The sequence below is a fragment of the Chionomys nivalis genome, chromosome 17, assembly GCF_950005125.1.
Source record: "Chionomys nivalis chromosome 17, mChiNiv1.1, whole genome shotgun sequence".
Classification (NCBI taxonomy): Eukaryota; Metazoa; Chordata; class Mammalia; order Rodentia; family Cricetidae; genus Chionomys; species Chionomys nivalis.
In genome coordinates, this window is record NC_080102.1 from 47,368,984 (window position 1) to 47,388,446 (window position 19,463).

The following is a 19,463-nucleotide window of genomic DNA, read 5'->3' on the forward strand; positions in this document are numbered from 1 at the left end:
GTAAACTAGCATCCATTAGTGGGCACATACGCAGTCTGAAAAATCTCTGAGGAAATGCCGCTGACAATTCTGTTGAAAACAGCAGGTTTAGACCATTTTCCCCAAGTGAGAAATAAGTGATACGAGCATACAATCATTGCATGGTAAAATCACAGCATTCCCTCTGCACTGGGAGCTGCTGGGCATGTCCTCATGCATGAAACCCATGTACCACCTTCATTGAAAGAAAGAAATGCTAAGTTTTGGTTTTTCCTAACTTTCTACCATTCGTTAGATCTGTGCCTTTGAAAAGACTTTATACAATTAAGCATGGCAGATTTGGGGCTAATATAATCAATGGAGCATTCAGTCACGTCTGTGAGAAGTACTTCAGATGTATCTTAGACAACTCAGCAAAGCAGCCTAGCCAGACAAATGGAAGAAGTAGCATAGTCAATAGACAGTGGTTTTGCAATAAGTCTGCTTGTTTTAACATAGATATCACACATATGTATCGTAAATATCCTACATAAAGATCAGCTCTGCTCTTTTCTCGTTTCTAGAACTGTTTCCTTCTATCGCTCTACTCTTGAGGCTTTATCTCGCTGTGACTTTTGGCTTTTCAAAAACTTTTGTTCTCACTTTTGTGGCACAAAATTAAAACTGATTGAACACGTACGTTGAGGCAGTAAGAAAGCGTGTTAACCAATTGCTCCCTCGAGAGATTGGCCATACTCCTTTGAAACACCACGAGTCTCTCACTTCGTTGGTTTGACAAGTAAATTAATAGAAATATTTTTCTCCAATACAAGGTCCACCTTGAGTCAACTATTATGACTTGCTGATCCATTGTCCTGTTTATATACATTACACAGAATATCACACATTCAAGCTCATTGGTGTGTGTGTGTGTGTGTGTGTGTGTGTGTGTGTGTGTGTGTAGAAGCCAGAGGTCCACATCAGGAATATTCGTCAGTCATTTCCCGCCTTGCGGTCTAAGATGGAGGGAGACTCCCACTGAACCTGAAGCTTGCTTAGTCACTAGACTGCGGGCCAGGGGCCTTGAGGAATTCTCTTCACCTTTCCCAATAGTCACTCCACTGTGCTTAACATCTTACCAAAGGAGCTGTCTGCCCAGCCACACTGCAAGTTACACTGATTGCCTATTTCCGTTCAACATTCATTCCTAATTAAAGAAACAAATTATCTGTCAGTATGCAGAAATAGTGTCCACTTCTAAAACTCACTGAGCTGTTATTAGAGACAATGTAACCAAAATTATACGTTTCTTGTCCCTTCACATAAAAAATTTTGCAGAACGTTATAATAACTGGGTAAAAAAATTATTCTTTCATTAAGTTATACTGGTGAAAAACGTTTAGTTTCATATTTTCATTATTTATATTAACACTTCAACCTGTCCATCAAGCAGCAAATATCTTTGTAATAAAAATGATAACACACAAAGAACAAAGTCACATTTTATAGTAATCAATGGTAGAACAAGTGCTTTTAAAAACTGATTATATAGAAATACATGTAAAAATCCAAATATTAAATCATAAAAAATAAAATGAGGTAATATGAGAACTCAAAGAAAGGTGCAATTAATTATCACCCTCTGTGAGCCTACCTAAATGTCATGAACAACTATATGTAATGATAGCCTTTACTGCCAGCCACGGGGCAAGGATTTTAGGCACTCAGAAAGCTGGAGTCTTTAAATCCAAATGAGAGAGGAAGGAGATGGCTGGGTGGAATGAGGAGGCACCCTGGTCATCATTCAACAGACAAAACTAGTCATCTGCAGGCTCGGCCATCCACATGTTGCCCTACCATGCCCAGTGTTGAAAGCGGATGACAGTAACAAAAGGATGCTACAGACCCTGGAGTCCCAGTGCATTGTAAGCTAATTTAAAAATAATACGCTAAAACTGCTTGTAACAAACTTATAAAAGACAGAGTGTCAAGGACGCTGAGGCAGAGCAGTAGCAGTGTGCAACACCAGATAGCATTGATTCACTTCATTTCCAAAGTCAACTGTTTTCCACAAAGCCTGCTGGTGCCCTCTGAATCCTCCCTGACACAGCCCAGGGAGCCAGCACTCAGTAACGAGTGAGCAGAGTTAGCACACAAGATTAAATTCATTTGCCATCTCCCCTGGAAGCTCTATTTACCAGAAATATTGCAAGCATATTCAGAAGTAAACTGCGGGGAAAGTACAGCATTTTATTAATATAGAACATTGTTCATTTCTAGGATGAACAAAACCAGCTAGATTCCTGTTGAGAGGAAAATCTAGATCAGCCATAGCAAAATCTCACATTGTTTGGGGAGAGGATTGAGTGAACTAAGGACTTGGAAATGTCAAGGGCTTGGTTCTAGAAATAACCTACCATAAGCTCCTTCTAAAAGAGTTCCACACAGGGATGGTAAGAAAGCTTAACAGGTAAAAGCACTTGGCACACAAGCTATACATGCTAAGTTCAAATCCCGGAACCCATAGGGTAAAGAGAAACCCTACATTCACAAGGTGTCCTCGACTTCCACACATGTGCCATGGAATACTCATGCCTATCACACCCCAACAACAACAACAACAACAATAACAATAACAATAATAATTTAAAATCTCAGACACTAAAATTAGGTCACACCATCTAGACAGCAATGTGTGTTATATCAACAAAGTTACATTGAGCAGGGAGAAATAACAGCTTAAAAACATATATTATCACTGTACTTTTCCCAATTATTTCTTCTTCATTGTTATTGAAAATAAATGCAGGTCTGGCCTGTTGTTTCATGTCTATAATCCCAGCATTCAGAGCTGAGGCAGGAGGATCACAGATTTTAGGCCAACCTCGACTAGATCGTCACATGGGGGAGATACTATCTAAAATAAAAGTAAAAACAAAAAAAAACCCTTCAAGATATATAGCTTCATCAAATAATATCATATCTCATTGTTTCCATATGTGTTAGATTAAATTACTAAAAATTATTTATTGATATCATTGTATTATGCCATTCTACTTAAAACTATTGTTTGTTTTATGAACCATAAATTGTGACTTAGCAGTCATGAGATTTCTTTCTGTTTTACTTGAGTTCCTTACAAGGTCTTGTCAAGGGTCACAGTGTCAGAGAAGAATGATGAGCTCAGGACTGGGGATGCCCCGCACGAGGAAACAATAAACCTCACAAGAGACCTGCCCACAACAAAATGCTGCAAATGAAGCATGGGAATTGAACATACTAGCTCAAGACTAACCTTGACTTGAAAACCAATCATCATCTGAGTAATGTACTTCAAACTTCTCTCCAAGATTTTAAATTTTCTAAATGAACTTTCTAATTTAAAAGACAAACTCACAAAGACTTAAACTGATTATGTCTCCATTTCCCAAGGCTATAGAGTCTGTGGGTAGAAATTCTAGCATAAAAACCAGTTGCAATCAACCTGTTAGAATCTCTGCTTAGTCACAGTCATTTGCTCATTAAGCCTACAGGTTTTAGGATACATAACCAGTATCATAACCACGTATGTAACCAGCATCATAACTGTGTATATAACCAGAATCATAACTGTGTATATAACCAGAATCATAACTGTGTATATAACCAGCATCATAATGATGTACATAACTATCATAGCTGTATACATAACCAGCATCATAACCATGTATATAACCAGCATCATAACTGAGTATATAACCAGCACCATAACCTTGTACATAACCACCATCATAACCATGTATGTAACCAGCATCATAACTGTGTATGTAAGAAGAATCATAGCCATGTACATAACCAGCATATGTGAACCTGTGGACATAGAGAGTCCAGCATCACACTCCCAGATATTGCATCTCAGTAGACCTGCTTTGCAGCCCAGGAATCTATAACAAAAACCCTCTCCACTTCACAAACACCAGATGACTTCATTTAGCATTGCACGTTTACTGACCACTCAGAATTCACCATTATGAAAGAGTTCCAATGGCCCTTACATTGTACCCAAGAATTACAATAGACCTGCTTAATAGAGGTGCGTGCCAACTGTTTGAAGAGTGAAGAGAACTCCAGTTTAAGAAAGGGGCCAAGAAAGATGACATTTGACCTAAGTCTTGAAAGTAGATAAAAAGAAAAAAAAACTCTAATCAAGATGCGGGAGTGACGAAGGTAAGGGGGCTGCAGACAGAGAGCAACATGGCACACCCATACTGCCTTGGACCAGGATGATATTTATTTGCCATATTTATTTGCCAGGTGTCTTGATAGAGAGTAGGCACATGTTTCTCACACTGCATCCAGACAGTTCATGGGAGAAGCCATGCCAGACAAGACAAGGAAGCATCTTTAGGTCCGACTTTTCAAATTCTTAACCAGGACATGCACACTCAAAACATTTCAGCATCCTTCCTTTTTCCAGGAGAAATGGGATGGATCAGCACTGGAGAACTAGCATGGGAAGACCAGAAGCATCTCATGCTCTGACTGCTAACTACCCCCTCAGTCCAGGAAAATTACAAAAATTACCAAAATAATGAAACGGAGGCTCCTGAGAAAGGAATTAACTGCTGAAAATTATTTCTTTCCATGAACTTCAGCATCAGCTCACAGTGACGTGCTTTCAGAATAAAATTGGAAGCTTAGCTAAAGTTGCACCATTTCAGCTACAGGGAAGCTCAGTTCATCATGGAACTTAAGTTTTTAAAACTCTACAAGTGACTTTTCAGATAGAAACGTGAATGCACAAATAATAAGGTAATGAGCAGAAGAGAAACTGGAGATTGTGATTCTGCGTTTAGGTGACTATATCCAGAGTGTGGTTTTCCTCACTAACAAGGCAAGTTCACAGCCACTGAAAATGAGGCTGACATCTCTCCCACATTAGCCACACCCATCTTCCTGTCACGTATGCTGAGTTCTCAACTCCACGATGTCCTATCCCTGCACGTGCAGAAGCCTTGTTGCTAGGCTTTATCCTAGGTAAGTATCTTCTATGATGTTTATCTGCCAGTCACGTTTTACGATTTCAGAGATGACAGCTGATCTGTCCTACCCACAAAGCACAGTTTAATTCCTGGATATATAAAAGACACTTGATCAGTAAAAGGAAATATATTTAGCTTCGGGCTACAATTGTTATCTTGCCCTCCTTCCCAAAGTGACAAAGAATCTTTTGATGGGGGGGGGGAGGGAGGGGGGAGAAGAAGAAGGTTATCAAAAAGGGCTTCCATTGTAAGCTGCTTTTGAAGCAGTAGAGATCAGATCCCCCTCAGACAATGGGGCATGGGAAGTCCTTGCCCTGCTCACTCACAGCAAGGCTGAGGGGCCCTCAATTGTACCTTCTTGCTAAGCATCCAGGAAAAGCTGTGCTCTGGGAACAGTTAGCTCTGTTTTCATTACCTGGCTTACTAAAGTTCAAACAGAGAGTAGATATAGAACCCTCTTAACAGAACTCCAAGTGCCATTTTCTGCATGTGCTACCTAGTCTGGCGTCAACTTGACACAAGCTAGACTTATCTGAAAGGAGGGAGCCTCAGTTGAGAAAATGCCTCCCCAAGAACCGACTGTAGGCAGGCTATAGGACATTTTCTTAATTAGTGAATCGTGGGGAGGGCCCAGCCTATTAGAGATGGCGCCATCCCTAGGCTGGTGGTCCTACATTCTGTAAGAATACTGGCTGAGCAAGCCATAGGGAGCAAGACAGTAAGCAGCACCTCTCCATGGCCTCTGTATCAGCTCCTGCCTCCAGGTTCCAAATAAACCCTTTCCAACCTAAGTTGTTGTGGTCATGGTGTTCTTATTATAGCTAAGACACTATATCACAATAATAGCTCACAGTTTTTATTTCATAACTAAGAGTGCCATGTCTTGGATAAGTACATTCCCCATATCCTTCCATAAAACCCTTATAACACTCTATAAAGAAAATGCCACAATTAGCTTCATTATCAGATATGAACAAGCTTAGACAAACTAAATAAGAACCAATTCTTAGGTAATAAAATTAAGTCCCAAGGCCAGAATTTGCACCCAGGACTCTGATGTTGAAGCTCAAACCATACCATCCCCCATGGTAGCATGACAAGGCTCTCAAACACCACACAAGTGAAATTAACCTGCCTTAAACCCCTACCTTACCAAGTACACTTGCCCAAAAGTGGTTTCTATGTGGAATTTAGCAAGAAATAAGCAATCAACTGGTTCTGGACAACTCAAATAATAGAGAAGGCCTGAACAGCCTTAGCAGTAATATTTGGCATTAAGTACTTGCTTCTCCTTCAGAACATTTGTTTCTTATTTGAAACTTTTTTTTTTAATTCTAAAGCGTAATCCCTCGGAGAAGAAGGTTTCCAGGACCTGGAGCAGAGCTGAAACAAACTGGTGTGGGCCAATACACTTCAGGACCCCTAAACACCAGTACTATTCCACACAACCCTGAGGAATGCCAATCTGCATGCAATGTTCTTGTCTGTTTAGAGCCTTCCCAAGCCTGCAGGAGGCTGAACAGATGATGGATATGAACGTGCTGATACAGGAGAACTCCTGACCACCCACCGTGTTCTTGTGTTAGGGAGCAGTAACCTCCTTCTAAATCCCAAAACCAGCTTGAGAGAGAACCAACGCTCCTAGGAATTGCAAACTCCTAGGAATTGCAGCTGTTAACTGGAAGGAGCCAGTGGGGCACTAAAGGGGGCGACTGTAATAAGCCAAGGGTATGTGTCAGCTGTCCCGAACACCCTTATCACTTTCACAGCCTGAGATCAGTCAGCTTCAAGACTAATCAAATCGTCATTTGTAGTCCTCGGGGCTATCCCTAACCCAAAGAATGTGGCTACAGGCGTGGGGTGGAGTGGGTGCTGAAATGTGAATTTCCAAGATACTTTAGCTTTGGAACAGTGGTTCTCAACCTGTGGGTCATTTGCTACCCGTTTGGGAGGTCCACCAAGCCTTTTACAGGGGTCACCTAAGGCCATCGGAAAACACAGATATTTAGACTATGATTTATAACAGTAGCAAAATTACAATTACAAAGTAGCAACAAAAATAATCCTCTGGTTGGGGGGTCATCACAACGTGAGAGATTGTATTAAAGGGTTACAGAGTTAGGAAGGTTGAGAACCACCGTTTATTGGACTTAAAATTTAAGACAAGCTTTCCTACAGAAAGGCTGAGAACAGTTGAAGGCATTTGCGAGCACAGGGTATATGTGGAGTTTTCCTCCGAGAAAGGCCCTTAAACGAGGAATGGGCACCTGGGTGTATGCAATCACTCTAGAATTCTTAATATAGCCGACCACCTAATTCTCCAAAACTGGGGCAGCGCAGCTTCTCTGCTTGACTTAGGGAGGATCTGTCCCATTGAGCATCAGGAAAGGGGCTCTGAAACCGGCAGTCCTTGAGTTGAAAGTTGCTGCAAGCATTTATGTTTATCTAGTGCCCGGCAGAAAATCTGTCGTGACTTCTCAATTCTTAGGTAAGCCCCTGCCACGAAGAACGAACCTGGAAGGGACACAGGCTTCAGGCAAAGGTCCCTGAAGGGTGTAGGGTGAGGAAGTTGGATGATTCCAGGAAGTGGGTGGAGAGGAGGAAGCTGAGGAACTGGAATTGATCCCACTGGGCAGCGGGAGTCCCAGGCCAGTGTACGTAGTTATCACGCGCGCTTTTGGCAGTACTGACCCTTAGGTTCCCGTCATCACTGAACATCTGGCCCTGATTTCATTTTTTTTATATTTTTTTTTCTTAAAGGTTGTAAAGTGGGAGGCGGCTGGGGTTCCGAAGCTGAGTCACAGCTTCTGCCAACTTTCATTGCATTTCCCAGAAAGAAAACAAACAAACAAAAAAGACTCAGTCCCAAAGCCCACCACTCTAGTCCCCAAATCTGTGTCACTTGACCGGGGGAGGGGGGAGCGAGGGGTTAGCGTCAGTCTCATAACTGGAGTGTCCCCACTCATCAAGCAACTTCTCACGGCGCCAAGCCTCGTGGTACAGGGAGCGCTAGCCAAGTGCCACCAAGCCCCAATGAAAGGAAGAGAAACGAGCCGCGTCCTCACCTGCAGGACACCGAGACCTCCACGCGTGTGGCAGGGATGGCGGCACTCAGCTGGTTCAAGTCCCCGATGCCCGCGGCGCTGGTGTAGCGGCTGTCCATCTCGAGCGGAGGCGCAGAGCACTTGTCCCGAGCCCACATCCAAGCTGCGGCCGGCTGAGCGCTGCTCGGAGCCGAGCTCCCCACCGACGGGAAGGGGTGAGGGTGGAGGCAGAGGAAGGAGGCGGAGGCGGTGCGGGAAGGGGAGGGAGGAGGCGGACCTGGTGGCGAATCCGGGGACCGAGCCAGTCCTGGCAAAGCCGCTACGGTCTCGCAAGTGGCGCTCCAGGCAGCTGCAGCCCCAGGGCAGCCACGGGGAGGGGCTGGGTCTGCCGCCCCTCGGGATCAGGATCTGGGCGTGGAGCGCAGAGACAGTGGATGACCCTGAGGGGTACCGTCTAGCAGGAGAGTCCCGGAGCCCGCGGTGTAGACTCCGCACACTCGTACCCTCCGGGGCCGTGGCTGACTCCACTCTTGCCAGTCACTCCGTTTCCTCTAGGGAGGAAGTCAGAGTTGTGGGCTAGAAACCACCCCACGGAACGGCCTCCTGTGACCCAGGCACATGCGCCACCCCACCCCCACTGATGGGTTCCCTACTTCGGGCTGTTGGACTGATGGGGTATTGGGAAGAAGGATGGCCTCCAGCCTTTGACAGCGAGTACAGAGGGGCGCGCCAATATATGGGGCAAGCTGGGGCGGAGTGGACGCTGCTGGGACAAGCGCTGAGGTTTAAGGGAGGAGGCTTTACTGCGTCCTCCGTCCCCTGTAACTTGAGGGTTGGGTCCCTATAAGCGAGGGTCCTCTTAAGGGACTTCAGAGCCTTATTATGTCCTTCCCCTTTCAAACTGATGGGATTTCTGCCCTGAAGCCCGGGGTTGGAGGTGGGGTGGGAGATCTTAACCTTGTAATCTATCTCCTTCTCCCCTGGTCTGGTCCTCAAGACCTGCAAGCTGTGCAGTGTAAACCAGGTGCTCAGCTCAGGCAGCAGGGCGTTTGGCAAGTAGATTCTAGGCGGCAGGACTGGGGATGGGCAGGACGCGGAAGCCGCAGCAGCTTGCCTGGCAACCCCACTTTACTGCACACACCTGACCCCAGGAGTCACTGCGGGTTCTCTGGTGGTAGCCACCAGGAGGCGACGGAGAGCAGAATGCCTAGCCTGGGGAAAGAGGTGGCTGGTGCTAGCAGGCGATACCAGCCTCCTGGGCTCACCTGGAGAAGCAGGGGCTTAAAACAGGCCTCCCTTGTGGCTTGATAACCCACTTGGAGCCACGTGCCTAAAGAATTCCTGTTGTTGCAAAAGGCAGGATGTTGGCGCTTACCGCTCTTCCCTGCCCCCACTTGCCACTCTTTAGACTTGTTTTCTCTCCCTGGTGGCCCACCTTCCCCTCATCACCCCCTTAAACCCAGAAGTTTTGGTTTTCTCTCTGTTTCCCCTATCACAAATTAAAGTTCACTTTATGACTAAAACTTTCCCTCAAATTCTTTTATTGCTGCCCGAAATTGACTTGGTGAAGGAGGTCTAGATGTTTTTTAAACTGACCAGAATTTTATTTTGTAGGTGTCTGCTGAAGAAATAAAAAGTAAGAACTTTAAGTACTCAATCCAAAGGCCTCTTCCTAATTTGCCGCCTTGACGGGTGCATATGTGTGTATATTTTAATGCATTTATTTATGTGTACAATTACAAGCAGGTAGTTGTGATGGATTTTGAACAGTGTCTACCTGTGAAATCATATCAAAATAATAAGCCGTTCCCTCACGCCCCCCAAAATTTCTGTGTGTCTTTTGTAATCAAACCTTCCCTCCTCTCAACATTCAGAACATCACTCCATTTTAAATTTAAAATCACAAACTATGGCATGCCCATTTTCAATCTGATTTCTTTTGCTCTGTAAAAATTCTTTCCAATTCTACCCACGATGCTGGGTGCATCAGTGAAGGGTAAAGGTCCACTTTTGAAGACATGCCACAAATCAGTGAGCCACCCCCCTTGACTGACAACGTGCTTATTCCTGCATTTGGTCTATTACCAATAAAACTGCTAGGAACACTGGTCTATAAGTCTTTTGTGGATGTAAGCTGTCATTACTTTGGACAAGAAGAAGTGGAATAGTTGGATAAAAATAGAATAGTATGCTTAATTTCTTAAGAAATTACTGAATTGTTTTACAAAACACTTTTACTATTTCTTACCCCTAAAGCAGTATGTGAGCTCCAGGTGTTCCTCAGCCTTGTCAACATTTGGGTTAGTCTTTTACAATTTAGACAGTATCGTTGTGGTTAAAGGACTAATGACTGTGTAGGTGTTCCTCAGCCTTGTCAACACTTGGGTTAGTCTTTTACAATTTAGACAGTATCGTTGTGGTTAAAGGACTAATGACTGAGTTTCCAGGAAGTTATTCATCTGTAGAAATACTTGGGTGAGGTTTCCCTTTATATTGGAGTGTTAGTTTTATTATTTCTGAGTTTTTTGAAGATTATATATTGAGCATGTAAGATTTTTACCATATATGATGGTAAAAGAAACAATGTGCTTCTTTCAGTTTGAAAAATATACATTTTCAGTTGGTCGACCCACGGCGACAATGGGCCTGATCTAATGAGAGCTCATCAAATCCAGTTGGACTGGGACTGAACGAGCATGTGATCAAACTGGACTCTCTGAATGTGGCTGCCAATGGGGGCAGACTGAGAAGCCATCGATAATGGCACTAGGACTTGTTTCTACTGCATGTACTGGCTTTTTGGGACCCTAGTCTATTTGGATGCAAAGCTTCCAAGGCCTGGATAGAGGGGGGAAAGGCCTTGGACTTCCCACAGGGCAGGGTACCCTGCCCTCTCTTAAGGAGGGAAGAGGAAAGAGGAGGGGGAATGGGAGAATTGGAGGGGAATGGGAGAAGGGGAGAAAGTATAAATTTTTGAATGGAAAAATAAAAAAAAAGAAAAAAATCTATATTTTTATTTTCTTGTCTATCAAAGAGAGTTTTCCAATTTTATCTTTAACAGTTTTTTTATATTTTATTAAAAAGTGAAAACAAACTATCTTTTTTTCATTTTACATACCAATTCCAGTTCCCACTCCCTCCCTTCTTCCTCCCATTCCTCCACCCACCCCCCACCATCCACTCCTCAGAAAGGGTTAAGTCACATTGCTTTGGGGAAGAAATTTGCTTAATCCTGAATTCTCCCACTCCCCTTTGAGACACAAGAGCACAGGGTCTATCCGTCTGACTCCATGTGAATGGAGTCAGGGCGTGTGTGTCCAAGGACTGCTAAGGGTGTCTAAAGTCGCTTTATGTTGCATTCAAATGAAAGTTGAGCATTCAAGAGACTGCCTGGCAGGTGTCAGAGGATACTAAAAGAATAGGATTGTAGAGGTTGCAACAGAAGTTAAGAACTTATGGAAGTATTTGGGGGAGAACAATAAATGAAAAATAAACACAAGGGCAAACTCTAATGAGTTGTGAAAAAGACAACAACAACAAAAAAACAGGAAGAAGGACTTGGACCAATGGGAGGATAGAATAATGAAATAGGCCATCAAAGAAAAAGAGTAAACAGGTTGGTTCATAAGGGAAGTCACTATAGTCAATGTTGCTGAGGCCATGGCCCTGCCTTCGCTTTGGAACCACTATATATCCCAGTTAGGTTTCTATTTCTGTGATAAACACCATGACCAAAAGCAAGTTGGGAAGGAAAGGGTTTATTTGGCTTACACATTCTGCCATAAAGGGAATTCAGGGGCAGGAACCTGGAGGCAGGATCAGAAGCAGATGCCACAGGCATACTGCTTACCGGCTTCCTCACCATGGCTTGCTCAGACTGCTTGCTTGCACCACCCAGTATCACCTGCGCAAGGGTGGCATCTCCCCAGAGTGGACTGGACCTTCCCATATCACTCACTGTTTAAGAAATGCCCTAGAGTCTTGTCTATAGGCCAATCTGACGGAGGCATTTTTTCAGGTGAGGCTCTCCTTCCCAGAAGATTCTTGCTTCATTCTTCCTTTTCACAGAATCCTATAAAGGTTACCAGCTCTCATCCCATGCCTGTCACTCTGACCGTCTGCTGAGATGAAAACGGAGCCCACTGCCAGCCTCCCCTTTACCACCTAGAGTGCCAATCCCATCTGCTTCAGAAGCTTTCAAGGTCTCAAGTAAGCTACGTGCATGTTGGGGAGCGCTTCATGTCTGAGGGACTGACGCCAGCTTTTCAAGCCTGATTTAGTTATCTGCTCCATCAGGTCAGACAGGCATTCATTACCTGCCCTCCCCAGAGGCTACTGTGGTTTCTTGCCTGCTTGGACAATTAAGGTATGCAACAATGTGGAAGACCAAGTGTTTCATTGGAAACTAGGGAAAAGGAGAGACAGAAAACAATAAAAATTCGGCATCTAATAATACTAATATAATTAACATTCTCTGTGTAACCCAGTCTTTTGTTAGACTTGGAAATCACTCTGTTAACTAAGAAAATAAAACATTAAATGCAACAGGCTCTTTTTGTCATCTGTGCACGTTCTTCAGGCAAAATGGAGATTCACAAAACTGGTTTTTATAACTTTGATAACAGCTGTCAAATTTCTATAATTTGCCAAAGGAGATGGAGTGTTTTCTATTGGAAATTTAATAATTAGATCATTTTACTTCCCAAGTGAGGCTCTCAGTGTTCTGTAGAGTTCATAGAAATATATACATCTATTAGATGTTGAAGGTAGTCACCAAGAGTGGTAACTGCCTAGAAGAAAGAACTTGAATTGTGTATTCTAATAAAATGTGCGGTTTGTTTTCATTTTCACAAAAGAAGGATAATTGTCTTTATTAAGCTAATCAATAAACTTTTTCTACTGTGATGATATTTTGTTTGTGATCTAACAAGTAAAACTTGCCTGAAGATCAGAGTGCAGAGCTAGCCACTAGAGGCCAGTCCAGGAAATAATGTGACCCATGATGAATGGATTTACTACTGATTTGTCAATTGTCAGTTTTAAGCTTTATTGCATCACGATCATAAAAGATACATGAAATCATTTTAAATGTTCTGAATCTATTAATTTATCGATGTATTTTGTATCCCAGAATGTGGTCTAGTTTAGAGAAACTACCATGGGCTGCTAAGTAGAATGTATATTCTTTGGTGCTTGTGTGGAATATTCTACATATATGTCTTAGGTCCATTTGATATCATTCAATTTTGATGTTTCTCTGTTTTTTTTTTCAGATCAGCTGTCTATTGGAGAAAGTATGGTATTTAAATGATACTGCTGAGTTAATCAGCTTTTTTAGTTCCAATGATATACTCTTTATGGAAATGAGTGTCAAAATTTGATGCATGTCTGTTGAGTCTTATGGTGTCTTTTCATTAATCATTGCTTTAGTTTAAATGAAGTGTCTTTTTTCATTTCTCCTTTTTAGCTTTGATTTGAAATCTATTTTGTCTACAATCAGGATAGTGACCCCTGTTTGCTTCCTGGTCCCATTTGCTTGGACACTTTGAGGTGGTATTTATCTTTAAGTAGACTTCTAATTCTTTGATTTCATCTTCAAGTTATGAAATTCTTTCCTCTATTTGACCATTTTATTTGTTGGGTTTTCCCTGTGAAGTTTCTAATTGGGTTGTTGACTTTTTTTTAAATTCAGTATTTATTTCAGCTTGAGTTGTCTTCGAATTTTTAATCTCCTTACTTAATTTAGTTTTCAAATTCTGGATTTTCTCCATCATTTTATTCAGGTGTGTGCTTGTGTTTTCTTGGCAATACTGAGGCATGCATTGCTGTTTTCTCGAAGTTCATTATGTACTGTTTGTTCCCAACTTCTTTACACATCTTGAATGCTTTGATGAATTTTCAGATTCTTCTTTTAAATCTTCTGACCCAGGATCCATATAAATAATTCTCATTGAGGAATATCTCACTAAGATTGGGGATTTCAGAGGGATATACACCATCTTGGACTTTTCTGTATATTTTATTTTATGAGATCTGTGCCTGTGGTCTTTTTTTCGTTGGCTACATGTCTGATGTGATGCGCTAAGTTGCCTTAGGCTAGGCCAACATAGTCTTTTTAGCAAGGCTTGAGGGTTGGGGATGGCATGAATAGGTGAGGTTCCAGGAACTCACCAGGCTGGATTCTAGTACAGTGAAGTGTCCCTAATAACATGCGGACATTGGATATGGTATACATAGGCTATACACACCAGGATGAATCAGCCAGCACACAGGATGTGTAACCATAGACATCTCTGGGGACTGAGGTGGCTTGAGATGGGCTAAGCTTCAGGGAACTTGTCAGACTACACCTAGGCATAGGCTATAGAAGCCTGGATGTGCCTGTCTGTCAGTTGAATCTGGTGGGGGTGTACTAGGGTCAGGATGGTAGACCAGCCTGGGCTGGCACACAGGGATGGGACAAAGCTTGGGGACAAGAAACAGTACAGGTAAGACTGGAAAGACTATACCTACAAGGAGGATGTGCAACTCTGGTTATGTCTGGGAAGGGGAGGATGGTGTAGATGAATAGGGATATGAAAATTCTCTGGCCTAGCACTGGACACGGGATGTCAGATCTATGCAAGGTCTGGGTTTGGGTGTGATATGGTTGGCTGAAGTGAAGGAGAGGAGAGAGAGAGAGAATAGGGATCCTACCTGGGTTTGCTTCAATTATGATGGCTTCAGGGTCCTTGGTAGGAGGTAGAGCTGGGGTGGAGCACAAGTCCCAGGGAAAGGGGGATGCACTGGAGGAAGGGAAGCTGTTTGAGGCAACAGCACGGAGGTAGCATAATGGGGACAGAGGAGGAGGAGCACAGAGAGACTACCTCAAGCTGGTTCACAAGTTGTGGCTATGGAATCCTAGCTTGGAATATGGACTGAAATTGATGGGGACCCTGAAAGTGGGCTACACCTTAATTTTTTAAAAAAACAATTCTAAGAGTCCAGCTTCCACAATACTGCTTTTTATTCCATTTAATAGGTGTGTATATGTTAGAGATCCCTTGGGTTCTATTTCTACCCTTTCATGTCCCCAGCATGTGGTATCAAACATCTTCCCTTGTGAGACCAAGTTAAATCAGCAAAGACATTGCCTTAGTCCTTGATCTATCTGCCTTTTATTAAATGGCATTTGGAGCCTAGAGTTTTTAGGCAGCAATCTTAATGTCGAATTCAATGGAACTATTATTATCTCCAGAGAAAGCAATCCTCTGTATCCTCAAATACAAACCACAACAACCTGGGGGTGTATGTTAGAAGCCAGTCCTTTGATGAGAAGAGAAAATCACCGCTCAAGGTACTCAAACATTATTAGGCATCTAACAGAACATTTCATGACTGTGTCTTCCAGCAGCCACTGTACCAGAGTCTTCTACATTTCTTAGAAAAAAAGTGGAGGGGGGGAGGAAGAAAGCAAACTTGACTCCCAAAGTACGTAGAGTATGTTATAAATTCAAAAAAAAAATTCTTGTAAATTTGCCATAGTACCTGAAACAAGCATCTTCTAAATATCAATTTATTTGTCAACTGTTAGAAGTATCTTCTCAGAAGTAACCACAACTTCTAATCCAAAGGAGCTGTGTTTGAAGGTGTCCCTGCCTTGACTACCCGTGCGTACACCTTCAACACGGGCATGGCACTCTGTAGTTAAGCTCTCGGGGTTTACTTTACAGAGGGTTGTAGATCAGATATTTACATTATAGTATGACCCATATCAGTAGTAAAATCATACTTGTGAAGTAGCAAAGCAATAATTTTGTGGCTGGGAGGTCACCACATGAGGAAGTGTCGCAACAGTAGGAAGGCTGAGAACCACTGCCTTACAGCAAGAGAAATGATGCTGTGGAGTCCCGAGGCAAAGAGGGTAGAGATATTGGAAATGGGTTACTGCTTCTAATAACCATTGCAAGTCTTCGACCTGAGCTCTTACTACTGTGAATGACCCAAGAAAACAAAGCCCCTTGGGGGATGGGACCCAGAAGACCATAACCACACACTGAACACTGACTAAGTTTATCTTAAATTTGCATGATGAGATTTCTCACCACTAGGTGAAAGAGAAATTTGCGATGGACACTAAGTTAAGCTACAGCAAGAATAAAGTTTATTTCTGAAATGTGCGTTTTGTTGGAGAAGAAATTTCCCTTCTCCATATTAGCAACTTAGCTAATTCATCTTCTTAAACCACCTGAGTTTCTCCAGCAACCAGGCATAGTGGTGCAGACGTGTATTCTCAATATCCTAGAAGCTGAAGCAAGAGGCTTTTGAGGCTTTGGCTAGCCTACTGAGGACATTGAGATCTTGTCACAAATCAATGTCATCCAGCCAAATTCAAGCATATAGCCAATTGTGAGTATGAACGGCTGACCCTGAGCAATTACAATTTCCCCTAGATGAAAGGGAAACATTTATCCAAGGCTTTATTTATCCACAAGGCTTTGAATATCTGAAAAAACAGAGACGAGAATTTTTATGCACTTTCTTATGGACTCTTAGCACCTAGAGTAGACACTCAACACTGAATGACAAAGGGATGAACTAGGGAAGACACATACTAGCATAATGCTACTTGGTCAAGATCAGTGATAATGAATCAATGTGCTCATCACACCATCCTAAGCAGTGCCTTTACTCACTGGAAAGCATGCCTTGAAGAATCAAGACCATTTAAAAAATAACCCAAAAGTCAGAGGGCTCCTTCTTTCCAGCTCCAAAACCCCTTGTTTTCACATCTAAAATTTAGATCAGAAAATGGAAATGAAAATTATAATCTTGCAATTTGGGATTGCTAGCCCAATGACACATAAATGGCACAGCCAGAGACCTGGCACTTCATGTTTTCCCGACAGGATGGCAAGGGGTTCTAGCTTCCCAGTGTGATTTCTGCATTAAGCAGCGCAGCATCACTGCCCAGTGTCACATGGAAAGCACATACTTGTTCTTGATTGGACAGGATTTACAGGTTGGAGGCTTGAAAGATTTTACTTACATAGTTCCTATTGACTTCCCAATTATAGAAAATAACAGAAGTCATTCTATTTTGAAAGGTAGGAGACATTAACACAAAGGGTTTCTATGGAAAATAGAAACATACTTCATACTGTCGTCCATATTATAACTCCTGTTCCAGAGAACCCCATCCATGAGACTCAAGGAACCTTCCCAAGCAGGTAGAGATGGAGGAAAACCACTTTTTAAAATTCCAAAGTGGCATTTTCATGGGAGCTCATGTTCCCATGGCAACAAACTAATCAGAAGTTGGAGAGCAGCTGTGTAAACTCTGCAGCGGGAGCTGAACATGACAAGGCATCATCACAAATAAGAGACTAGGAGCGCAGGTTTCTCACCTTTGCACACAAAGGTTTCGTCGCGCAAAGACTCTAAGCAGCCTACGGTCCTCCAGAAGGAGGAGGCACAGAACACTGAAGAATATGTGAAGCTGGTCTTCAAAGCAGTTCATTGTTCTAGGTTTCAGTGGTATAATTGAGCTCCACTACCACAGGACGTAAATATCAATCACTCCTCCACAACCGCCTTCCCCACTTCCATTGGAAGTCATTAATTAACACATCCTGGAAATCTTTCTTTTATGACTCAGAGTCGAAGGAGAGTCCTAAAAACTATTATTTGCTGAAAGTGCCAGGAAAACCCAACAGCTGTCATGGCTAGAAGATTAGTAATCTACCCATTTATGGAAAGCACTAAACAAGTGACACTGTTAAAGCTTGAATTATAATTTTTTTATCAAAAAGTCTGTCTATAATAGAAGCAAAAGTGTTACTTCTGTATTCACGAAATTGTCACTTAAAAATGTATTTCAAAGGTACCACAGCATAAATGCTTCTGTGGGCGTGTCTACGGGAAACCCAAAGAAACATTTCCTTTATAACCAGCTCTTCTGGGAGACTGAAACAGAAATCCAGAATTAAGACTCCCTTGCTCGTATTTAGCAGGCACTGGGCAAACGCAGCTGTGAGATTTTCTTGGCACAAGTTCCTTGCCCAGCTCTTCTTCGGCTTGAGCCTTTTCCTTCTTTGCATTGTCTGTGACCCCCCCTGCCAAAATCTACCCCTTCTCTCTTCTCAAATTCCATTTCTCCTTGTCATTTCAATTTTTTTTGTTTTTGTTTTTGTTTTTTGTTTTGTTTTGTTTTTCGAGACAGGGTTTCTCTGTAGCTTTGAAGCCTGTCCTGGAACTAACTTTTGTAGACCAGGGTAGCCTTAAACTCACAGAGATCCGCTTGCCTCTGCCTCCCAAGTGCTTGGATTAAAGGCGTGCGCCACCACTGCGCAGCTTCCTTGTCATTTCTAATACCCAACAAAGACCAAGATATAGGCACATCACAGACACATAAACCTTTCACACCTACATGATAACTACTGTGCATTCTGTGTTTTGTTTATTTGATAAGTGTTTTGGTGCGGGAGAATTGTCTGTATTCTGTCAATCATGTTTTAAATAAACGCTGATGGCCAGGCAAGAAGTATAGGTGGGTCAACCAGACGGGAAGTAGAGGAGGGGCGATGAGAACAGGAGAATTCTAGGAAGGAGGAAGCCCGTTCCTCCCAGTCCTGCCCAGACCACCAAAGAAGCAGGATGTGACCTGAAAGAGGTACCAAGCCATGTGGCTAACATAGATAAGAATAATGGGTTAATATAAGTGATAAGAGCTAATAAGAAGCCTGAGCTAATGGGCCAATCAGTTTATTTTCTTTAGGACTTGCCAGCTGTGGGAACTGGACAGGATGGAAACCTCCAAAAAGCGAGCCCTCATGTTACAGTGTTTTTCTTACTTTTTGTTTTGTTCTTGCTTGTTTAATATAGATGGCTGTTTTGCCTACATTTATGTCTGTACCTGTGCCCATAGAGGTTGGGAGAGCATTGGATCCCCTAGAATGACAGTTTGAGATTGTGAGCTACCTTGTGGGTGCTGGGAATTGAACCTGGGTCCTCTGGAAGACCATCTAGTGCTCTTACTGCTGAGCCTACTCTCAAGCCCCTAAAACTTTTATCATTTGGGTGATTTGCAAGGTATTTAAATTGTTACTGTGGAGCTTTGTGGCCTGCCGTTCCTGTGAGTTCCTTACATATCGAATGTTCTTGAGTCTAAAGATACCATTTGTCTCTTAACAATATGGCCTCTGTCCCCATCTTCATTCCACTATGTAGCATTTGAGCCATAATTAAATATCAGTAAAATCAAACTGCCACACTTAATAAACTGAAACTCAGCAGGTTGACTCCTGTGAAACATACATCTGTCTGCAGTTTTTAACATATTCTTTATGATATAGATAGACCTATATCACTTGCATTTTACTGTCCAGGACTAAGTATGTCCTGAAGTAGTCAAGGAAACTTAGAATATTTGGTATGCTCTAACACACTGTCTAAATTCAAT

The 19,463-nt window shown here is 42.6% G+C and overlaps 1 protein-coding gene across 1 annotated transcript in view; it reads right to left on the minus strand.

Moving 5' to 3' along the window:
* Cpne8 (copine 8) overlaps nucleotides 1-8,524 on the minus strand; it is a 188,570-nt gene extending 180,046 nt beyond the window's left edge. The window contains exon 1 of the mRNA XM_057792293.1: nucleotides 8,045-8,524. Coding sequence (XP_057648276.1) covers nucleotides 8,045-8,181 — 137 coding nt within the window. The 5' untranslated portion in view covers nucleotides 8,182-8,524. The remainder of the gene's footprint in view (nucleotides 1-8,044) is intronic.
* Between the last annotated feature and the right edge of the window lie 10,939 nt (nucleotides 8,525-19,463).